Source organism: Dipodomys ordii, unplaced genomic scaffold, assembly GCF_000151885.1.
Source record: "Dipodomys ordii isolate 6190 unplaced genomic scaffold, Dord_2.0 Scaffold17, whole genome shotgun sequence".
Lineage (NCBI taxonomy): Eukaryota > Metazoa > Chordata > Mammalia > Rodentia > Heteromyidae > Dipodomys > Dipodomys ordii.
This window is the reverse complement of record NW_012267233.1, coordinates 15,927,998-15,946,644: the sequence shown is the minus strand read 5'-3', so window position 1 is coordinate 15,946,644 and position 18,647 is coordinate 15,927,998. Positions and strand designations below refer to the sequence as shown.

The 18,647-nt window shown below is 38.9% G+C and overlaps 1 protein-coding gene across 2 annotated transcripts in view; it reads left to right on the top strand.

The window, feature by feature from the left end:
- Positions 1 to 6,207, top strand: part of Pdp1 (pyruvate dehyrogenase phosphatase catalytic subunit 1) — a 6,778-nt gene extending 571 nt beyond the window's left edge. Inside the window, exons 1-2 of one of the 2 annotated variants that reach the window (XM_013012600.1) lie at positions 224 to 334; positions 4,038 to 6,207. In XM_013012600.1, coding sequence (XP_012868054.1) covers positions 226 to 334; positions 4,038 to 5,695 — 1,767 coding nt within the window. In that variant the 5' untranslated portion in view covers positions 224 to 225 and the 3' untranslated portion in view covers positions 5,696 to 6,207. Of the gene's footprint in view, positions 1 to 223; positions 335 to 4,037 lie in introns of those variants that run through there. The other variant, XM_013012601.1, reaches the window with a different exon arrangement.
- The last annotated feature ends 12,440 nt before the right edge of the window (positions 6,208 to 18,647 follow it).

Here is an 18,647-nt window from a genome sequence, read left to right as displayed (position 1 = left end):
CCTCCGCCGCGCGCCGGGACCCCGCCCGGGCGGCGGGGTGGGTTGGTTTGTTTTGCTTCCTCTTCTTTCCCACCCTTTTCTCCCTCCTCCCGGCCCTCCTCCCCTCCCCTCCCAGCCCATTCACCCCGCTGGAACCCGGCCTCGCCCCTCCTCCGCCCCGCCTCCCGCCGCCGCCGCCTCCGCCTCCGCCGCCGCCTCTAATGAGCATCTTCTGCCTTGCTTTCAATGGGTCGGTGCTGCTGTCGCTGCTGCTGTCCGCGCGGGTTGTGGATGTTGTCGGCTCCGTGTTGTGATGACAGGAGAATGTGTGTGTGTCCCGGGCCCAGACGAATTGGTAGGTATGCAACTTCGCCACCCGCCACGGGTACCCAGGAAGGAGGTGACTGCTTTTGTGTGCGGATGCTTTGAGATAGGTCGGCATGGAAGGAAGAAGTGAGATTGGTAGGAAAAAAGGGACAAAGGCGTCCCGGACCAGGATGGTACTGATGCTTTGTTAAGTGCGATTTTTTTTTCAGGTAGGGACAAAAGAAACTGATTTTTATAAAAGGAAAAGAAAAACAAGTGATGGCTGGGTGCTTTGTGTCTTCTCAAGTGAACTGGTTTGTTCGTTCATGTAAAGATAGGAGATCTGTGCTATGGCTAGGCATTTCCAGAAAATGCTGAAAAAAATCGCAGAATCTTTATGGAGGGTGTTTAAGGCAATCAGATTACATAAACTGGACTTTCCCCCCCTTTACTTACTGTTCTTTTGCAAGGCTAAAGAGCTCTGCAATAACTGCACTGCTAGCATTTTCTACTTAATTTGGTTTGTGGGTTTATTGATGAAGTAGAATGATTCCTTGGCACGGGCTCTTCAGAGCACATCAGTAAGAATGGATGAGTCTTGTTGCTCCTTCTGGATTGCAGCACATCAGTTGTATTAGTCATTGGCCAAATTGGCCAGATATGCCTAGTATTGAGATGCTGCGTATGATATGGCTATATTTGGATCATAGGTTGGAACTTTTTGGTGAAATTGTGGTTAGAAATAACATGGCAATGCTTCAGTTGTACCTTCTTATTCTTATTGCCTAATGAAGAGCCTTTTTCCTTATCTGGTTTTAGCAAGGTTATCAGCAAAAGTTTTTATTCCATGGAGGCTCTTGTTGAATCACAGGGCATTTAGAAAGATTCTAAAGTTTTTCAGTGCTCATTAATTGTTTATCAAAGCCTTTGAAAGTGCCTTCACTTCTACAGATATCTGGTCTGATGGGGAGAATATATTACTTTTGCTGATATAGATACAATGCTCATTAACCACCACAGAGCAGAGAGTTTTCATGAATTTCAACTTCCTTGAGAATTTGTCTCTTAATGGCATTGGAGCTAGATGCCTGTCAGTCCTTGTGTATTCTAGGCCCCTAAATAAATGAAAAGATCTAGTTGAAAACATTTACTCTTTGCTTTTTATTTGTCCTTAATCTGAGTATGTGCTTTGAAGAGAGAATGTAGCTGAGTATTTCAGCTGAGTATTTTCAAAGCACCTGCTGCATGAATTATGAGCTCTTTTGCTTAAGATTTCACTCATTTTACAGCCACTTATAAAAACAGAAAAATGGTCAGAATAAAGGAATTTAAGGAAAATGCAGATTTTCTGTACTTGTTATTCCTTGATTAGGTGCCATGTAATGAAACAGTATTTATCAACTCCTTACCTCCATCCTAATTTTAAAGTAAGGACAAATAACAGATAAAAATTATGAGGAATTTGCATTAAGATTGAACCCATCTTATATTTTTAATAGTGTAAAACCCTTATGGCACTGCATAAAATACATTGATGTATCCTTTATATGCAAACCTAAAAAGTTAGATAAAGGTTTACATCTGGATGCCAATGTCATGTGGCCCAACTGAGCACAGTTCCTGGCCCAGTCATGTAGACTTAACCTTTGGATGACTTTCAGGTATTCAGTTTGAAGTGCTATTATTTAAGTGGTTAGTCCTAATAGATCCATGTTCTTCTGGAAGTTCTATATTACTGAATTTCAGAATGCTTTCCTATTTCCAAAATTCTAGCCATCGTTTTCTATTGCCTGATCTTGTCTTAATTTTTGTAAACAAATGCCATCTTTGTACAGATAAAATAGTGCTCTATTCTGCCATTTCCAAATGAGGTTTTGTTTGGATGGCTTATCCAGTGCTTATTAAAAAACAAACAAGAATCAGTGAGTACTGTTTAGTTTTCTCATTTTCCCTATTTTCCACTTATCACTTCTCAAATTACTCAAAAAAAAAGAGGATGGGACAGTTATTTACTGTGTAGATAATACTCTGTGGTATATGTTAAAGTTTTTTCTTAATGTTCAGCATTTGGAAAAATATTTGATATTAAGATGTTAAGGTTTTCATTAGTCCTTTTCTGTTTATTAAAGCATTTCTTTTGTCTGTGGTGCTAAGCAAGTTCAATGCCACTTGGGCTATGATCACAGCCCAGCCCTCTTCATTAAACTATTTCTAAAGTATAATTTAAATGGCTACAGTGATTTAATATCTTAAAAATTCAGGAAATTATGTTATTGAAGACTTTTCATTTCATATATCACCTGAAATAATGATATGGATTCATTAATGAATGCCCAGCAAATTGCTTTCTGTCATAGGATTTTTTTTAAAAAACATAATTATAATGTAATACCTTTATATTCCAAACCTTAGGCTGTTATTTCTCATCTCTTTATTTCTTTCCTAAGGCAGACAATACCTTTTTTAGTGTAAGAGAAAACATTTTTCTAGGGGTGAATTCTACTTAAGGCTATGATAAATGAAAATAATATTTCTCTGATGACTGTTAAACAGAGGCAATGGTAGCCAATAAAATAATTTTTAGAATTATTTTCTAATTTTAGGGCTATGTGCATACTTTTTTAATCACAAAGAGCAGTGATGAATGATTAAAATTCAGTAATGAATGATTAAAATCTACATTTCAAAGCCTCACTCCAAAAAGCCATAAAATCCTAAGTCTAGAAGAGGCCTTAGCATCTGCTCTCATGAATTCACTTAAAATTTAGGAGAGGCAGGATGATTTTTCCTGGATTATTTGGACAGTTGGTGACAACCTATCCTTCCTAGCTTGTTTAGTTGGCACAGTGTTCTAGGGAGGTAGGCTTTGTAAGACCATCCACTGAGGTACAAGAAATAAATATTAAATTTTTTATTGTGTAAAAATTTTTTCTGTATATGTTGTAGTGAAAATTAAATTAATACAGTGGTTGTGTATATAATCTATAAATAATGTATAAATTTGTAACTGTTGAGAATACAGTGGACACTTGTTTGTGATAGACATGTGTAATCAGATGCCAACAATTGATCCCGTGGTCTTCATTAACGGGAGAAGTGCCCGTGCAAAATCCAACACCTCTTGTGAAAAGATTAGGTGAGGCCTGGTACTAGTATCTCATGCCTGTAATTTTAGGGCTACTCAGAAAGCTGAGATCTGAGGATCATGGTTCAAAGCCAGCCTGGGCAGGAAAGTCTTTGTCTCCAATTCATCACCCAAAAGCCAGAAGTAGAGCTGTGGCTCAAGTGGTAGAATGCTAGTCTAATGCTAGCCTTGAACACAAAGCTCAGGGATAGCACCTAGGCCCTAAGTTCCCAGCCCAGGAGTGGCACTAAAGAAAAACCAAAACAAAATGATTAGATGGGGAGGAGTGTTTGGTCAGGTAGACTGCTGCGGCATACTGTTATATAACCTCCTCAGCCTTCCCCTGCCAAATCTTTTGTACTCTCGGAGCAGTTTTTCTGCACTAAGAAATACAAAGAAAAGACAAAAGTGAAATTCAAGTACAGTTCAATCCTAGCTCCAGAAATGATTGGAAATTTCTTAAAATAGCCTGTAGAAATAATATATGATGTGTATATAAAATATCGGTCCTCGTAGCGCCAAGGCTTGGTATGTAGATTCTCTTGTGTTTTCTAGAAAACAAAACTAGTTAAGTAATATAAAGTGTAACTGTTTTCTTTGTGTACATCTGTCTCAATTTGCTCTCTAGGAATCCCAGTCAGGAGTTCCAGCCTGCCGCTGTTCTCTGATGCCATGCCAGCACCGACGCAACTGTTTTTCCCTCTCATCCGTAACTGTGAACTGAGCAGAATCTATGGCACTGCATGTTACTGCCATCACAAACATCTCTGCTGTTCACCGCCCTACGTTCCTCAGAGTCGCCTGAGATACACACCCCATCCAGCATATGCTACCTTTTGTAGGCCAAAGGAGAGCTGGTGGCAGTATACCCAAGGAAGGAGATATGCTTCTACACCACAGAAGTTTTACCTCACACCTCCACAAGTCAACAGCATCCTTAAAGCTAATGAATACAGTTTCAAAGTGCCAGAATTTGATGGCAAAAACGTCAGTTCCATCCTTGGATTCGATAGCAATCAGCTACCTGCAAATGCCCCCATTGAGGATCGGAGAAGCGCAGCAACCTGCTTGCAGACCAGAGGGATGCTTTTGGGGGTGTTCGATGGCCACGCGGGCTGTGCTTGTTCCCAGGCAGTCAGTGAAAGACTCTTTTATTATATTGCTGTCTCTTTGTTACCCCATGAGACTTTGCTAGAGATTGAAAATGCAGTGGAGAGTGGTCGTGCACTGCTGCCCATTCTTCAGTGGCACAAGCATCCCAATGATTATTTCAGTAAGGAGGCATCGAAATTGTACTTTAACAGCCTGAGGACTTACTGGCAAGAGCTTATAGACCTCAACACCGGAGAGTCAAGTGATATTGATGTTAAGGAGGCTTTAATTAATGCTTTCAAGAGACTTGATAATGACATCTCCTTGGAGGCTCAAGTTGGTGATCCTAATTCTTTTCTCAATTACCTGGTGCTTCGGGTGGCATTTTCTGGGGCCACTGCTTGTGTGGCCCATGTGGATGGTGTTGACCTTCATGTGGCCAATACTGGTGATAGCAGAGCCATGTTGGGTGTGCAGGAAGAGGATGGCTCTTGGTCAGCAGTCACACTTTCTAATGACCACAATGCTCAGAACGAAAGAGAAATAGAACGACTGAAACTGGAACACCCAAAGAATGAGGCCAAGAGTGTAGTGAAACAGGATCGACTGCTCGGCTTGCTGATGCCTTTTAGGGCTTTTGGAGATGTAAAGTTCAAATGGAGCATTGACCTTCAAAAGAGAGTGATAGAATCTGGCCCAGACCAGTTGAATGACAATGAATACACCAAGTTTATCCCTCCTAATTACCACACACCTCCTTATCTCACTGCTGAGCCAGAGGTAACTTACCACCGATTAAGGCCACAGGACAAATTTCTGGTGTTGGCTACTGATGGGTTGTGGGAGACTATGCATAGGCAGGATGTGGTTAGGATTGTGGGTGAGTACTTAACGGGTATGCATCACCAACAGCCGATAGCTGTTGGTGGCTACAAGGTAACTTTGGGACAGATGCATGGCCTTTTAACAGAAAGGAGAGCCAAGATGTCCTCAGTATTTGAGGATCAGAATGCAGCAACCCATCTCATTCGCCATGCTGTGGGCAACAACGAGTTTGGGACTGTTGATCATGAGCGTCTTTCCAAAATGCTTAGTCTTCCTGAAGAGCTTGCTCGGATGTACAGAGATGATATTACAATCATTGTAGTTCAGTTCAATTCTCATGTTGTAGGGGCATATCAAAACCAGGAATAGTGAGTGGACCTTATCCTGACAATTCTCCAATTTAAAGGGCAGATAGAATTTTTCAGTGTACCAATATAGTATACCTTTCCAGTGGGTCATTGTAAGCATTTACCCATTTGATACTCTAGGTAGTCAAGTATTCCCAATTGACTGCAGCAGGTTACATGATCATCTCTTCTGCCTAGACAGACTTACTACACTTGAAGCAAGTCAGTTTCTTATTGCAAGTGTCCTGAGACATTATTCTTTTACCAACCTGAGAATATCAGATTATCTGACAGACATGATCTCGAGCAATCAAAAAACAAAGATCTTGCAGGATTCTCTTCTTGGTAAAAAGTGGGAATACTTAGGGTTCACTCCTGCACACTCTTTACCAAGATCCTAATGTACAAAAGAATATTTGTTTATTGCATGATTTTCTAGATTTACAATCTATGCATTATTCACATGTATTTATTTTAGCAGAAGTGATTTTCAGATCCAGTACTTTAAGCCATAAGTGACTCTAAACCAAGCAATCTGTATTTGTAAAGTTTTTATGATTATAGGACAAGAATGCTTTCTTAAATGGAAAAACAAACTATTCTCCCTTTCCACTCCAGATTTTCTTAATGTAATTGGAATATATTTTGCTTTGCCACACACTGGAAGACAACAAAGGTGATTTATCAGTTATCTCCTATACAATGTAAAAAAACAAGATTGTTTTATTTTTGGTTTATAGTAAGAAAAACTTCAAAATAAAGATATCCAGAATAAAACGAAGAGACTGATATGTTCGATCATTGTCATCTGTAGCCACCAGCATGTCAGTCTTATATAACCCAAGGTTTGGCATGCTGTAAGTGTGTGGTGGACAGACTGCTGCCAGGAAATCATTGTCTTATTTAGTAGTGATAAGATTTCATCAAATTTCAAATCTTAAGGATGACATACATTAAATAAGTTTATCAGTTTGAGTAGTAAGGTGTCATATTGCCATCTAGTATTGAGATAAAGGAAGAAATTTTTGTTTTTCCCTACTTCACTATAGGTCAGTTAAAACAATTTGGTTGAAAATTACTAAAGCCTTTAAAATATATTTATAGCTTAAGATATATGTGTTAAGATGTATACATGAGAAAATTTAAAAGGTAACTATTGTGCATGCCTGATAAAGTAGAACACTTAGCATCAAGTGTTGTTTGCAGCAGTCTCTATAATTATGTGCAGTCCCTTCTAATACTGTATCAAAATAAATGAAAATAAATATATTCGAATTGGCTTTGGGAGCTTATTTAATATGCCTCAAATGGCATTTTGTTCCTGTGTTTAATGGTGATTTGTGTACAGCTGTGCATATATTTCCATCCCTTATTCACTGTTAAAAAAGGCTGTGCTTGAAATTCACATAGGTTTTAATACAAAACATGATCAGCTTTCTGTTGTATAATTAATTGGGTATATAGAAGTCTTTTCAGAATTTTATAGGATGTGAACTAGATGTTCAAGGACTGAACTGCCAATATTAAACCAATATAGTACTGGCTTAATTATTCCAATCGAAAATTGACTCAGGAAGATTGCACAGAATAGCTGTTTCTGAGGGGTTATTTGGTTGGGGTCGGGGGGTTGTTGGGCTTTTTTGTTTTGTTTTGTTTTTGTTTTTGTTTTTTTGCCAGTCCTGGGGCTTGAACTTGGCCTGGGCATTGTTCCTGAGTTACTTTTGCGCAAGGCTAGGACTCTACCATTTGAGCCAAAGTATCATTTCCAGCTTTTTCTGAGTAGTTTATTGGAGATAAGAGTCTCACACACTTTCCTGCGCAGGCTGGCTTCAAATCACAATCCTAAGATCCCAGAATAGTTAGGATTATAGGCATGAGCCACTGGCATCCAGCTGTGTTTAGTTTCTAAATCATCTTGGACTTTTTTTTCCCCTTGGCAGTATTTTGTAGGGTTTATAATAATATATTTATTTCTAATGTTTTGACAAAGACTTCATCTTTGTATGAAATATGTAGAATGGTAGCATATCATATTTTGAATTATTTTCAGACACCACCACTGGAGAGTTCTATGTAATAAACGGAGTAATGTCTCTATATAATACAGGGAATTTAAAGTTATTGTCTTGTAGCCATAGTTAAAATAGTAATTCTTATTACTCAAGAAGTTTGATATACAGTCTGAAAGCTGGTCTTAATTTGTATAGAAATGTAACGTTATGTGGTGTGGAGTTAATGTGAAGATGAAAATAATTGGATGTTAGAATCTGAACATATTCTTATCTATAAGCAGTTGTGATTTTATTGTAATTGGTTGTCACTGTGATATGATGTGTAGAATTAAAGTTGATAATATGTAAACTTTCATAGTATTTAGCCTTTCTTAAATTTGTTTTATTTAAACTTTCTAACATGTATAAAAGTTCAGTGTTTGTATTAGCAGTTCATGCTATATGTTAGATACCATTAGTTAAAAGGAAAAGTTGGTGCCATACATGTGCTGAATACATGTGCAGTGTCCATTAATACTGTCTTATGAAAGACTTGTCTATGTGGAGACATGAAAGGTTATATCTAATATAAAGAATGGTCAGAGAAGTACCCACAGTGAATTAAAGCTTTTATATCTGCTTTTTGAATGGTGTGTATTGGTTTTTAAGAGTTAAGGTTTACTAGATATTTTCTAGTAGTAAGTGACATTTAACAGTAAGACCCAGCAAGTAAACCATAATTTACTTTTTTGATACTCAGTGATATGCAAAGATGTTATAATTGTAATTTTAGATTTGGTAACCACAATCCCAGTAAAAAATAGAGAACTTTTCTGTTATTCTGGAAAATTCTTTCATGCCTTTCCAATCAATCCCTCCCCATATAAGAGTTGTTCTGACTTCTGCAATCATATATTAGTGTTAGTTCTTCTAGAAAATCATATAAATGAAATCATGTATTCTTGATCAACTTTTTAGAGATACTTTTATGTTGTGAATTGTCTTTTCATTACTATTGTCATTCTGCTGTTTGACTATATCACAACTGATCCATTCTCTGTTAATAGATAATTGTTCTTACCTCCTTTAAGCTGATTTTTAGATTAACAACTCTTGGGATAACTATACCAACTCTCAGGATTGCTATTTAATACTACTTTATACTCAGGAATACTATTTAATTCATGAGTAGCTTTTATTTTTCAAATTTCATACCTTAATGGTAGTATTGTCTTTGTTTTAATACCTTGAGTATATGGTTAGAACTTTTTCATGGAGAAAGTTTGGAGATTTGGAAGTAGGTCCTTTCCTATTGACCTCTCTATTTCTTTCTCTAAGAATTTTGTTTATTTAAGCTCATTAATTATCCTAATGACTATCCTGTGAACAAAGGCAAATTATAACTATGTTTGAACCATCTTGGTTTATTATTACATTAGTCATATCTGGTTTAAAATTATTATAGTACTTTTTGAACTTTGTTCATAAAGACTTTTAATTTTTTAAGAGCAGGGTCCATGTGTTAAGTTTCTCTCTTTGAGCCATTACAATGTTGAATAAAAAGTGCTCAGCATTCATCCTATTTTACATGAGCCATACACAATAAAATTCAAGTAAACTTTAAAAGTATATATAGCCAGGTGCCATTGGCTCCTACCTGCAATCCTAGCTACTTAGGAGCCTGAGATCTTAGGATCACAGTTTGAAGCCAGTCTGGGCAGTAAAGTCTGTAAGACTCTCCAGTTAACCAGCAAAAGGCCAGAAGTAGAGCTGTGGTTCAAGTGATAGAATACTATCCTTGAACAAAAAAGCTCAGAGACAGTGCCCAGACCCTGAGTTCAAGCCCCAGGACTGCACACACACACACACACACACACACACACACACACACACACACACACACACACACACACACACAGTATCTTTCTCTTCATTGGAGATTAACATACTGATTAGATTGAGAAGAATTATTCTAGTGCCTATGATTTCATTTTATTAAAAGCAAATGATTTCTAAAACTTGAACTTGTTTTTAGACTTCTTGTAAAGAACAAATATTTAAATGAAAAAAAACTTTGAAGTGACTGTACAAATTAACCTTTTCACAGCCTCCTGGACACAGTGGCGTATTGTGTTCCTAGGGAACTATCTATGATGCAGTTGTGAAAAGTAAAACTTTGCTTCCTGATCTTCATCAAGCCCTCTACTCTTGGAATCTTCCTATGCACAAAGTGAGAGAACTGTCCCTCTGAGGGCCCACCAAGAACTGTTGCTGCTACTTTCAGCTATTTGGCACCTCAACCCCGAAGAACTAGAGTTTTCATCTTGCTTCACCTTACCTCTATCTAAAGATGGTAAGGAGAGATTTCTTTGTAAAGCCCTGCCCTGGAATCATTAGTTCTCTGCTTGTTTAAGCCATACCCAAGTCACTGACCTTCCTGCAGCACACACTAACTATACAAGCTAGTTGTACTGCATGAGGAGGTTAGTGATCACATTCAGCCTTCAGAAAGGCTGGGCACTAAGCAATAAACCAGAGGCCAAGAGGAGTCAAAGAAACAAAGGCTTTATCTCATTCACAGCACTTAATCAGGTTGTTTCCTCCAAGGGCAGGAACTATTTGATTGCTGGCTGTGTTGACTAAAGGGCCAGCCTTCCAGCATGAATGTTAAGAAGAATGGGAAATGTGACAAGATACCCAAGTGAGACAAAAGGAAAAGGGAGAGAAAGGAATGTTGACTGAGATTGCAGTAGTGATTTGATGCAGTAATGGGGGCAGAGAGCATCAGATTCTCTGATGCCTTGGACGAGTGACAGAAATGAAAGCAAAGCAGAAGAAAGGCTGCAGGCCTGAACAGTGAGCTGAACAGTGGTGAAGTAAAAGATTTTTAAAACATTTTTCAAGCCTGGCGCTGGTGGATCAAGCCTGTAAGCCTAGCTACTCAGGAGGCTGAGGTCTGAGAATTGCTGTTCAAAGCCAGCCAAGGCAGAAAAGTCCCCCTGAGACTCTTACCTCCAATAAACCACTCGGAAAACTGGAAGTAGTGCTGTGGCTCAAGTGGTAGAGTGCTAAGCCTTGAGCTGAAGAGCTGAGGGAGAATAATACCCAGGCCCAGAGTCCAAGCCCCACGACCAACAAACAAGAAAACATTTTCAACTCTGATGAACTCATCTATTTGATGCTACAGCAGCAGACCATTGTCATCAGCAAGGCCATTTTGTTCCACTGTATTAGGAGAAAGAAGGGAAGTGCTTGATCCTAACCATATGGAAAGGGATCTGCCATGCCCAGATGGACAGTTTTCTCTAAAGAACTTTGCTTAGAAATTACTATTTTTTTCTTGCTGCCAACCTGGGAATAGGTTAAACAGGCTAATTTAGCCTGATGAAAACAGAGACAGGATAATTAATACCGTGATGTCAGGAGAAACAGCTGTGAGATTGAGCAGAATGGAGAAAGGAAGCCTTACAAGCAAGGCCTTGGCAACAGTCAGATCCCTCTGGCTGCTGCCTAGAGGTGCTTATGCCAGGAAGTTGCAGCTAACTCTAACCTTAGAGCTATAGTGCTAACCATGGCTATTTCTTGAGCACCTACTATGTGCCTTTGAGAAGTATACTTGTACAATTTCATCATGTGAGGTAATCTCAATCCCTTCTCTAGCTATTTCTACCTTGCTCTGTGTACCAAGGAGCTAAACCCTGCAGGCTGTACCCTCCAGGGCCCACTCCCCTCCAGTGCCATTTTGATTCAACCAATTGGTAACATTAACAGCCAATCAGAGGATCTAGCAAGAGAGAGGCCAGAGAGACTTCATTCCCAGCCTTAAATAGGAATGACACGTGACCACCCCTTTTTTAGGATTTCTAGATCTTACTAAGCTCAGGTAATATTAACTCCTCCCTTGGTCCCTTGAGCCTTAAGGACTGTAGTGACTTCCTGGTCTTGCTAATCTCGGGTGTAGCAGTCATGTTGAGCTTTCTTGGTTTGCTCACTCTTGTTCAGTCCTCTGTAAGTCATCTGTTTGAATTATCTGGGAGAAAGCCAAGTTCCCTGCCAAGACCTGAACAATACAATCCTTAAAGCAAGCTGAAGTGTTATATCCCCGTTACGTAGCACAAAATGGCTAGACAATTCATTCAGTATCACACTTCCCTCTCTGCTTCATTACCACACCCCACTAATAGACCGCTCCATACCACCAGAATGAACTCTTCAGAAGACAGAGGCCTGAGAATAGCTATTAGGCACATAACATCTTGAGAAGGAGAGGCCAAGATCCCCACAGGAAGTAGTAAAGACAGGTAGCCAGCAGGTAGTATATAGCACCTGAGGAATGGAACACCCACAGATGGATGGACATAGGACATAAATTGTGGTTTTATGTTCAAACCACGGCTTAGTGAGAGACACCTAGATAAGCAGCTCCTTGTTCCCCAGTTGCCCTTGCTGAAATGTTTACTGGATATCTAGTATAGTCCATGCACTGAGGGTGTGTGAGGGCTGAAGGTGGTTAAGAGGTAAGATATGTCTTCAGGTTGGAGTTATTCTTTTGGAAGGAAATTACCCTCATGTAAGAAAATAATTGCCATTGAGTAATTAAGAATGATTGGGAAGTTTAAACAAGTCCAAGGTCCACTAATAAGCCACAGAAGAAAATAACAAGTCTTTCCTTATGTTTTATAGAGTCAAAGCAGGCCCTGGAGAGTCAGGTAAATGTCATTAGAAGGGACAGTGTTTAAGCAGACATTTGAAAGGGGAAAAGGAGTTTGTCAAGCAGAAAAGGACCAGCAATGACATTCCTGGAAGAAGGCACAGGAGCGTTGAAACCAGATGATGTGGATCACTGAGCATCTTGCTATTACCAGAGCATGGAAGGGGATGGGAGAAACAGCAGAAAAGGGCCTTGAATAAAATCCACACTGTCTACAGCGCTCTTCCAGCCCCACTATCTTTAGTCAGATCTACTTGAGAAGCTGAAGAGTGGCCAGGACACACAATGCTCAAGCATGAGTGGGGCCAGGGATGGAGGAAGAAGAAAAAACATGATTGGTTGGAGCCATGCCAGGTTGAGACCTGGCTTCTAGCCACTCACAGTTTGGAGATCAGTCTAATTCTAAATGAAGGATTGGGTGAAACAACCCTAGTATCATTAACATATTGTCTGGTCAATCACAATGTTTTATAGTCACATTCAGTCACCTTGCCACTAGCTGAAATATCACATTCATTTCTCTTAGTTCCTTTGTTACTGTAGTAAATTAATGAACTCTACTTAGGTATTGGGCAACATGAGACAAGTTAACTTGGATCAGTTCAAATTCATCCATCCATCCAAGTCTTGGCTACAATACCTAATTTGAATTGCTAGCCTCTAGTTGGTTCAGTCCAATATAGCAAATATTTAGGGGGCTTCTTCATTGTTTTAAGTGCTAATAGTATATGGGAACCAGTATCCAAGATGGCTCCCAAAGCCCCTGTTGCATGGTATTTATGATCCATTCCCAGGATTGATTACATTGGATTGTATGACCAATAGAATACAGCAGATGCAGTGGGATGGACCTCCTAAGATTAGATTGCAAAAGACACTGGAGCTTCTTTCTTGGTGACTCTCCTGTTTTCTTAGATTTCTCACACTGGAAGGAGCCATGTGTGAGCAGCCCCATGGAGAGAAAATGTAGAAGGGGACTGAAGCTTCCAACAATCACAGAAGTAAATGGCTCTTACAGGCTGACAGAAGTCCTCAAAGGCTACGCCCTGGGTGACTGCATGCTTATGAGAGACTGTGCACTAGATCTGAAACCCTTGGAAACTGTAGGGAAAATAACTGCCTTTAATTAATCAACTAGTTAATTAATTGAAGATGAGGTCACACTAGTCCATGCTTAACTCTTTATACTCCTATCTCAGCTTCCAAAGTGTTGGGACTATAAGCATGAGCCATCATGACCACCTAGAAATAACTGGTTTTTGATGCTGAGATTTGGAGTCATTTATTTCTTTCTTCAGGATCTTATGGTTTGGTCACATACACATTACTTCACTGTTTGTTCATCAGGTGATATCTTCAATTTGGATATAACCTGGTAAACAATAAACCAAAAAAGATTGAAGTTGTATATTTATTATTTGTTCATTCATTGATTAATAACTTATTCAATATTGAAGATCAAACTCAGGGCCTCATGTGTGCTAGTGAACACTATCTCTGAGTTATATCCTTAGCCCCAAGAAGTCACGTGCTTAAAGGTCATTTTAAACAAATGGAAGTAGATCTATATGTCATCTTAGGAGAAGAGTTTGGGGACATACTGAGTAAAAAAAAAATAGGTTGTGAAATACAGTCTTATTTATTTTTAAGTATTTTTTTTAGTTCTCCAGTTGGTAATAATAGCAAATGCTACTTGGGGAGGAGCAGCCCACAAAAATCACTTCCATCTTGTCAAGTTTATCAGTGTCAGCTCTTGAAATTCTGAGAAAATTTTTTTATATACTAAAAGTCAACAGTTCTAAATTAAAATGCCTGTTCATCATGGCTCACAATCAGTTTTTGATGAATAGAGCATTTTATTACAGGAATTATAAGTATGGTTAGTAAATAAATGACAATATAACCGCATCAGACATATCAACTTACTCTTCTCCCAACCACAACCATATGCTGATTTCTGACACCTTAGGAATCAGGAAATAAAATAGTGTACCAGCATGGTTTTATGATTTCTGTATGTTTTTGTATCTGTCACATATTTGTTCTCTTTTTATTGTTGGATAGTACTCCATTTTTTGACCACACTATAATTTTCTTAAGACACTTAGCTATGGGTGGTTTTTAGGTTATTTCTCATTGTAAACTTTCACTAACATGACTTTTAAATACTCTTGCATGGGTCTTTGTTGCAGGCATATGCTTTCACGATTCTTGCTAAATATGTAACACTGAGTAGCTCAGTCATAGGGTAGATATTGTGTTGGAATTTAAAGGAATAATAAAACAATTCTCTGAATGCATGCAAGCCACTTTATATACCTACCAGCATTCCTGCTAACATTTGTTTTTCTTAGTGTTTTTTTGTTTTTTATTTTAGCCACTGGGGATAAAATAGTATCTTAATTGACAACTAAATGTGTTGAGCACTTTTTCTTCTGTATCTGTGTGTGTGAGAGAGAGGGGGGGGTGAAGGAGGGAAGGGAAGAGAGAGAGAGGGAGAGAGGGAGAGAGAGAGAGAGAGAGAGAGAGAGAGAGAATGTGCTGGTCTTGAACTCAGGCTTTGATCTCTCACTTGGCTTTCCTGCTCACCGTTGGTGCTCTATCACTTGAACCATACCCTCAGTACAGCATATTGCTAGTAAATTGGAGATGGAATCTTATATGAACTTTTCTGCACAGGCTGGCTTGAAACCATGATCCCCTGAGTCTCAGCCTCCTGAGTAGGATTATAAGCATAAACCACCAACACCAGGCATATTTTGTTTGTTTTGGGTGAGTTTGAACTTAGAGCTTCCTACTTGCTTGGTAGGTACTCTATTACCTGAGCTACATCTCCAGCCTTTCTGTGTCATTTTATATCTGAGGGTGCTTATCTGTGCTCTCATGACTGGAATGTGAAAGTTTGTTCTTTTTATAATGTGCCTTCCAGTGATTTCTATGCAGTTATTTATATGCAGATGATACAGTTTTGTCAAACCAGTCTGACAATGCAAGTCAACCTTTCCCTCTGTTCCTTAGACTCCTTTCTCAACATTCAAGGTTCCTTAACTTTTAAGATCCCCCATTATAAAGCTGTGCTTATAAATGGGGCAGGAGAGGTGAGAGTGGGAGGGAGGGATGTGAGTACATCTGTTGCCTGGTTGCTGGAGTATGTGCCATCTTCCTGATAAGAAAACAAAGCACGTCACAGTTTCCTCTATACCTGAATGAACTTTTTCCTAACTACTAGATTCCCTGTCATCCCCACTGCCCATTGCTCTCTTGTTTGTGTATACACACACACACACACACACACACACACACATTTGGTTGTTTGTTTTCTTTCACTTTTTTTTTTTTTGGCCAGTCCTGGAGCTTGAACTCAAGTCCTGGGCACTGTCCCTGAGCTTCTCTATGCTCAAGGCTAGTGCTCTATACCACTTGAGCCACAGCACCACTTCCAGCCTTTTCTGTTTGTGTGGTACTGAGGAATCAAACCCAGGACTTCATGCCTGCTCGGCAAGCAGTCTACCACTAAGCCACATTCCCAGTGCTCCTTCACTTTTTTTTGAAGGACAAATTAAAATCTGTGGTAACAAAACTACCTAAAAGCAAAAATTCACTTAAAATAAATTGTATCTCAGAAAAATAGATAATCTGTCCAATCTCAAAGACCGCCACTCAGGAGAAGTTTTCTATAAAACACAAATTTTCATCTTTCTGAATTTAGCTTTCATCATTCAATTAACAAGCTTTCTACCATTTCCTAGTAACAGGGAATGATATTTAAGATGTCAATTTGTTATAGTATTAATAAGAACTATCTTATAGTCAGTCCAACACTAGATCTATTTTTTCTCTATGTCCCTTGGCATTTACCCCAGTATGTGTATCCCAAAAGGGCTACAGAAGAATGTCTGCTGAGATGAATTGCCTTTTATTAATTTTTTTCTAAGCGCTATCTCCCTGACCACCTATAATTTTTTTAAAATATAGCTCAGCAATTGTTTAATATTTTATAGTTTTAATGTTACCACTTTTTCCAGGAAAAGGAAATAATATGAGTTTAAATTATAAACATTTCCAAGCAACTAGAACTTCTATGTTAAAAGAAAAGAAAGTCTATCTTTTTGATTGCTAGAAGTACAGACTGGGATATAGATGTTATTTTTATTTCCATGTGGAATGTGTTTGATTGTTCTTAGCCTATTTAAAAAATGGACTTAAACTTTTATTTCTATCATGTAAATAGTAGGCACTTATTGTAGAAAGTTAGTAAATACATTTAAGCAAACATGATCCATAGATAATAGAGGTCCTCCATAGGATGTAGCTTGTTAATCCTGTCATGTATATTAGAAAGCAGCATCATATCATGGAATCAAAAAGACCTCTTGTAAAGATAACACAGAACAATGTATGTGAAGTACTTGGCATCCGTAAAATGCCTTGGAAGCTGTTTGTACTGTTATTCTTCCAGATCTTTCACTATGCATTTATACATTTGAAGTACAGCAATGGTAGCTGGGCACTGGTGGCACAAACCTGTAATCCTAGCTACTCAGGAGGCTGAGATCCAGAAATTCACAATTTGAAGCCAGTTGGGGGAAAAAAGTTTACAGGATTCCATCTCCAAAATAACCAGCAAGAAGCTGGGCTGGATATGTGTTTCAATTGGTAGCAAGCTAAGCGGGTGAACGGCCCTCAATTCAAATCCCAGGACCACAACACACACACACACACACACACACACACACACACACACACGTTGTACTGTACATATTGAATTTTTGACTTGTTTTTTACTCTATATGAAAAATATTTTTAAAATAGTCACAGTGTAATCAATTTTATAGGCATGCCAACATGCACTAAATATTTTTTCTAATTTTTATGTTATAATCAGCTAATATTTAGCTGTTGGACTGAATTAATTTCCATATTTAGAAAATAGATAATTATATTTTGATTGTTTTTCATGCCCTTTATTCCACCTTTGACTTAGTAGCAGAGAAAGCTTCCATTGTTTTAGTGGAAGTTTTTAGAGTATAACTATGTGATGCTACTGCTTTACAATCTTTAAGTGGGCAGGTGAATATTTTACAGGCAAAACATACCTGCCTGATAGACCCAGATTCTGACCTTGTGCAGTTCCTCTCCTATTTCCCAGACTCATGTCCTGCCACGACTCTCATCCACTCTACTTTTTCGTTCTCTCCTTTAAGCTCATTTCCCTTCTTTTCCCTGGTTGGGAGAACAACCTGGCTGTGACATTACATTCCTCACAATTGTACCGGGCTGTCAGACGCTGCTGCCAGTAGTTTTGCTGCTGCTACTTCAGCAGGAAATGGTCTAACTCCAGCGTGAACTAGACCACAAAATCCTGGGAGGTAAGGAACATGACCAAGAGCTTCTTTTCTGCTTACAAGTTATTTCTTTTCTCTGGATCCCAACTAAACTTCGACTATGTTTCCCCTCTTAGGTTAAAATATCAAAAACAAATTCCAGAGATCCAATTCCAGAATGGCAGTGTTGCAGAGATCATTGGATCTGCTCCCCAGTGAAATAACAGTAATTGATGAAAATTACTAACAACAACAACAACAACGAAAATTCTAAAACAATGAAAACAAAACACCCCCAGAGCTGGGGACTGTGGCTCAAGTGGTAGAGCTCTGTCCTAGTATGACCTCTCCTACTTCATATTACACAGAATAAATTCCAGATGAATGCAGCCAAGAAGTTAAGGCTCCCTTCCTTCTCTCAGCCCCACTAATAGTCAAGAATATTGATATCCATTTGCTCTCATCTCAGCTCTCTAGAGAAGAAAGTACACATTGACAAAGCAAAGCCAAGAGGACCAGAGGCTATTATTCTTGCCCAGCATGCTATGTATGAAGCAGAAGTGTCACTCTGAGAGAAGATTACAACTATATCTACTGCAGCTCTGCAGCAGTGGTATAGAGGTTTTACACAGAAAGAGAGCCGGCCATAAGAAAAGAAAGCTGAAGATCTTACCAAAGAAATTATCTTTTTCTGTTAAGGTTGAGGAACTTCAAACCCTACTGCATTGTTGGTGGTAGTGTAGACTTGTTCAACCACTTTGGAAAGTAGTATGGAGGTTCCTCGAAAGACTTCAAATAGAGCTCCCCTATGACCCAGCAATCCCACTTTTGGGCATTTACCCAAATGATCACAAACAAGACCACACTAAAGCTACCAGCACAACTATGTTTATTGCAGCATCATTTACCATAGCTAAGATATGGAACCAACCCAGATGCCCCTCAGTA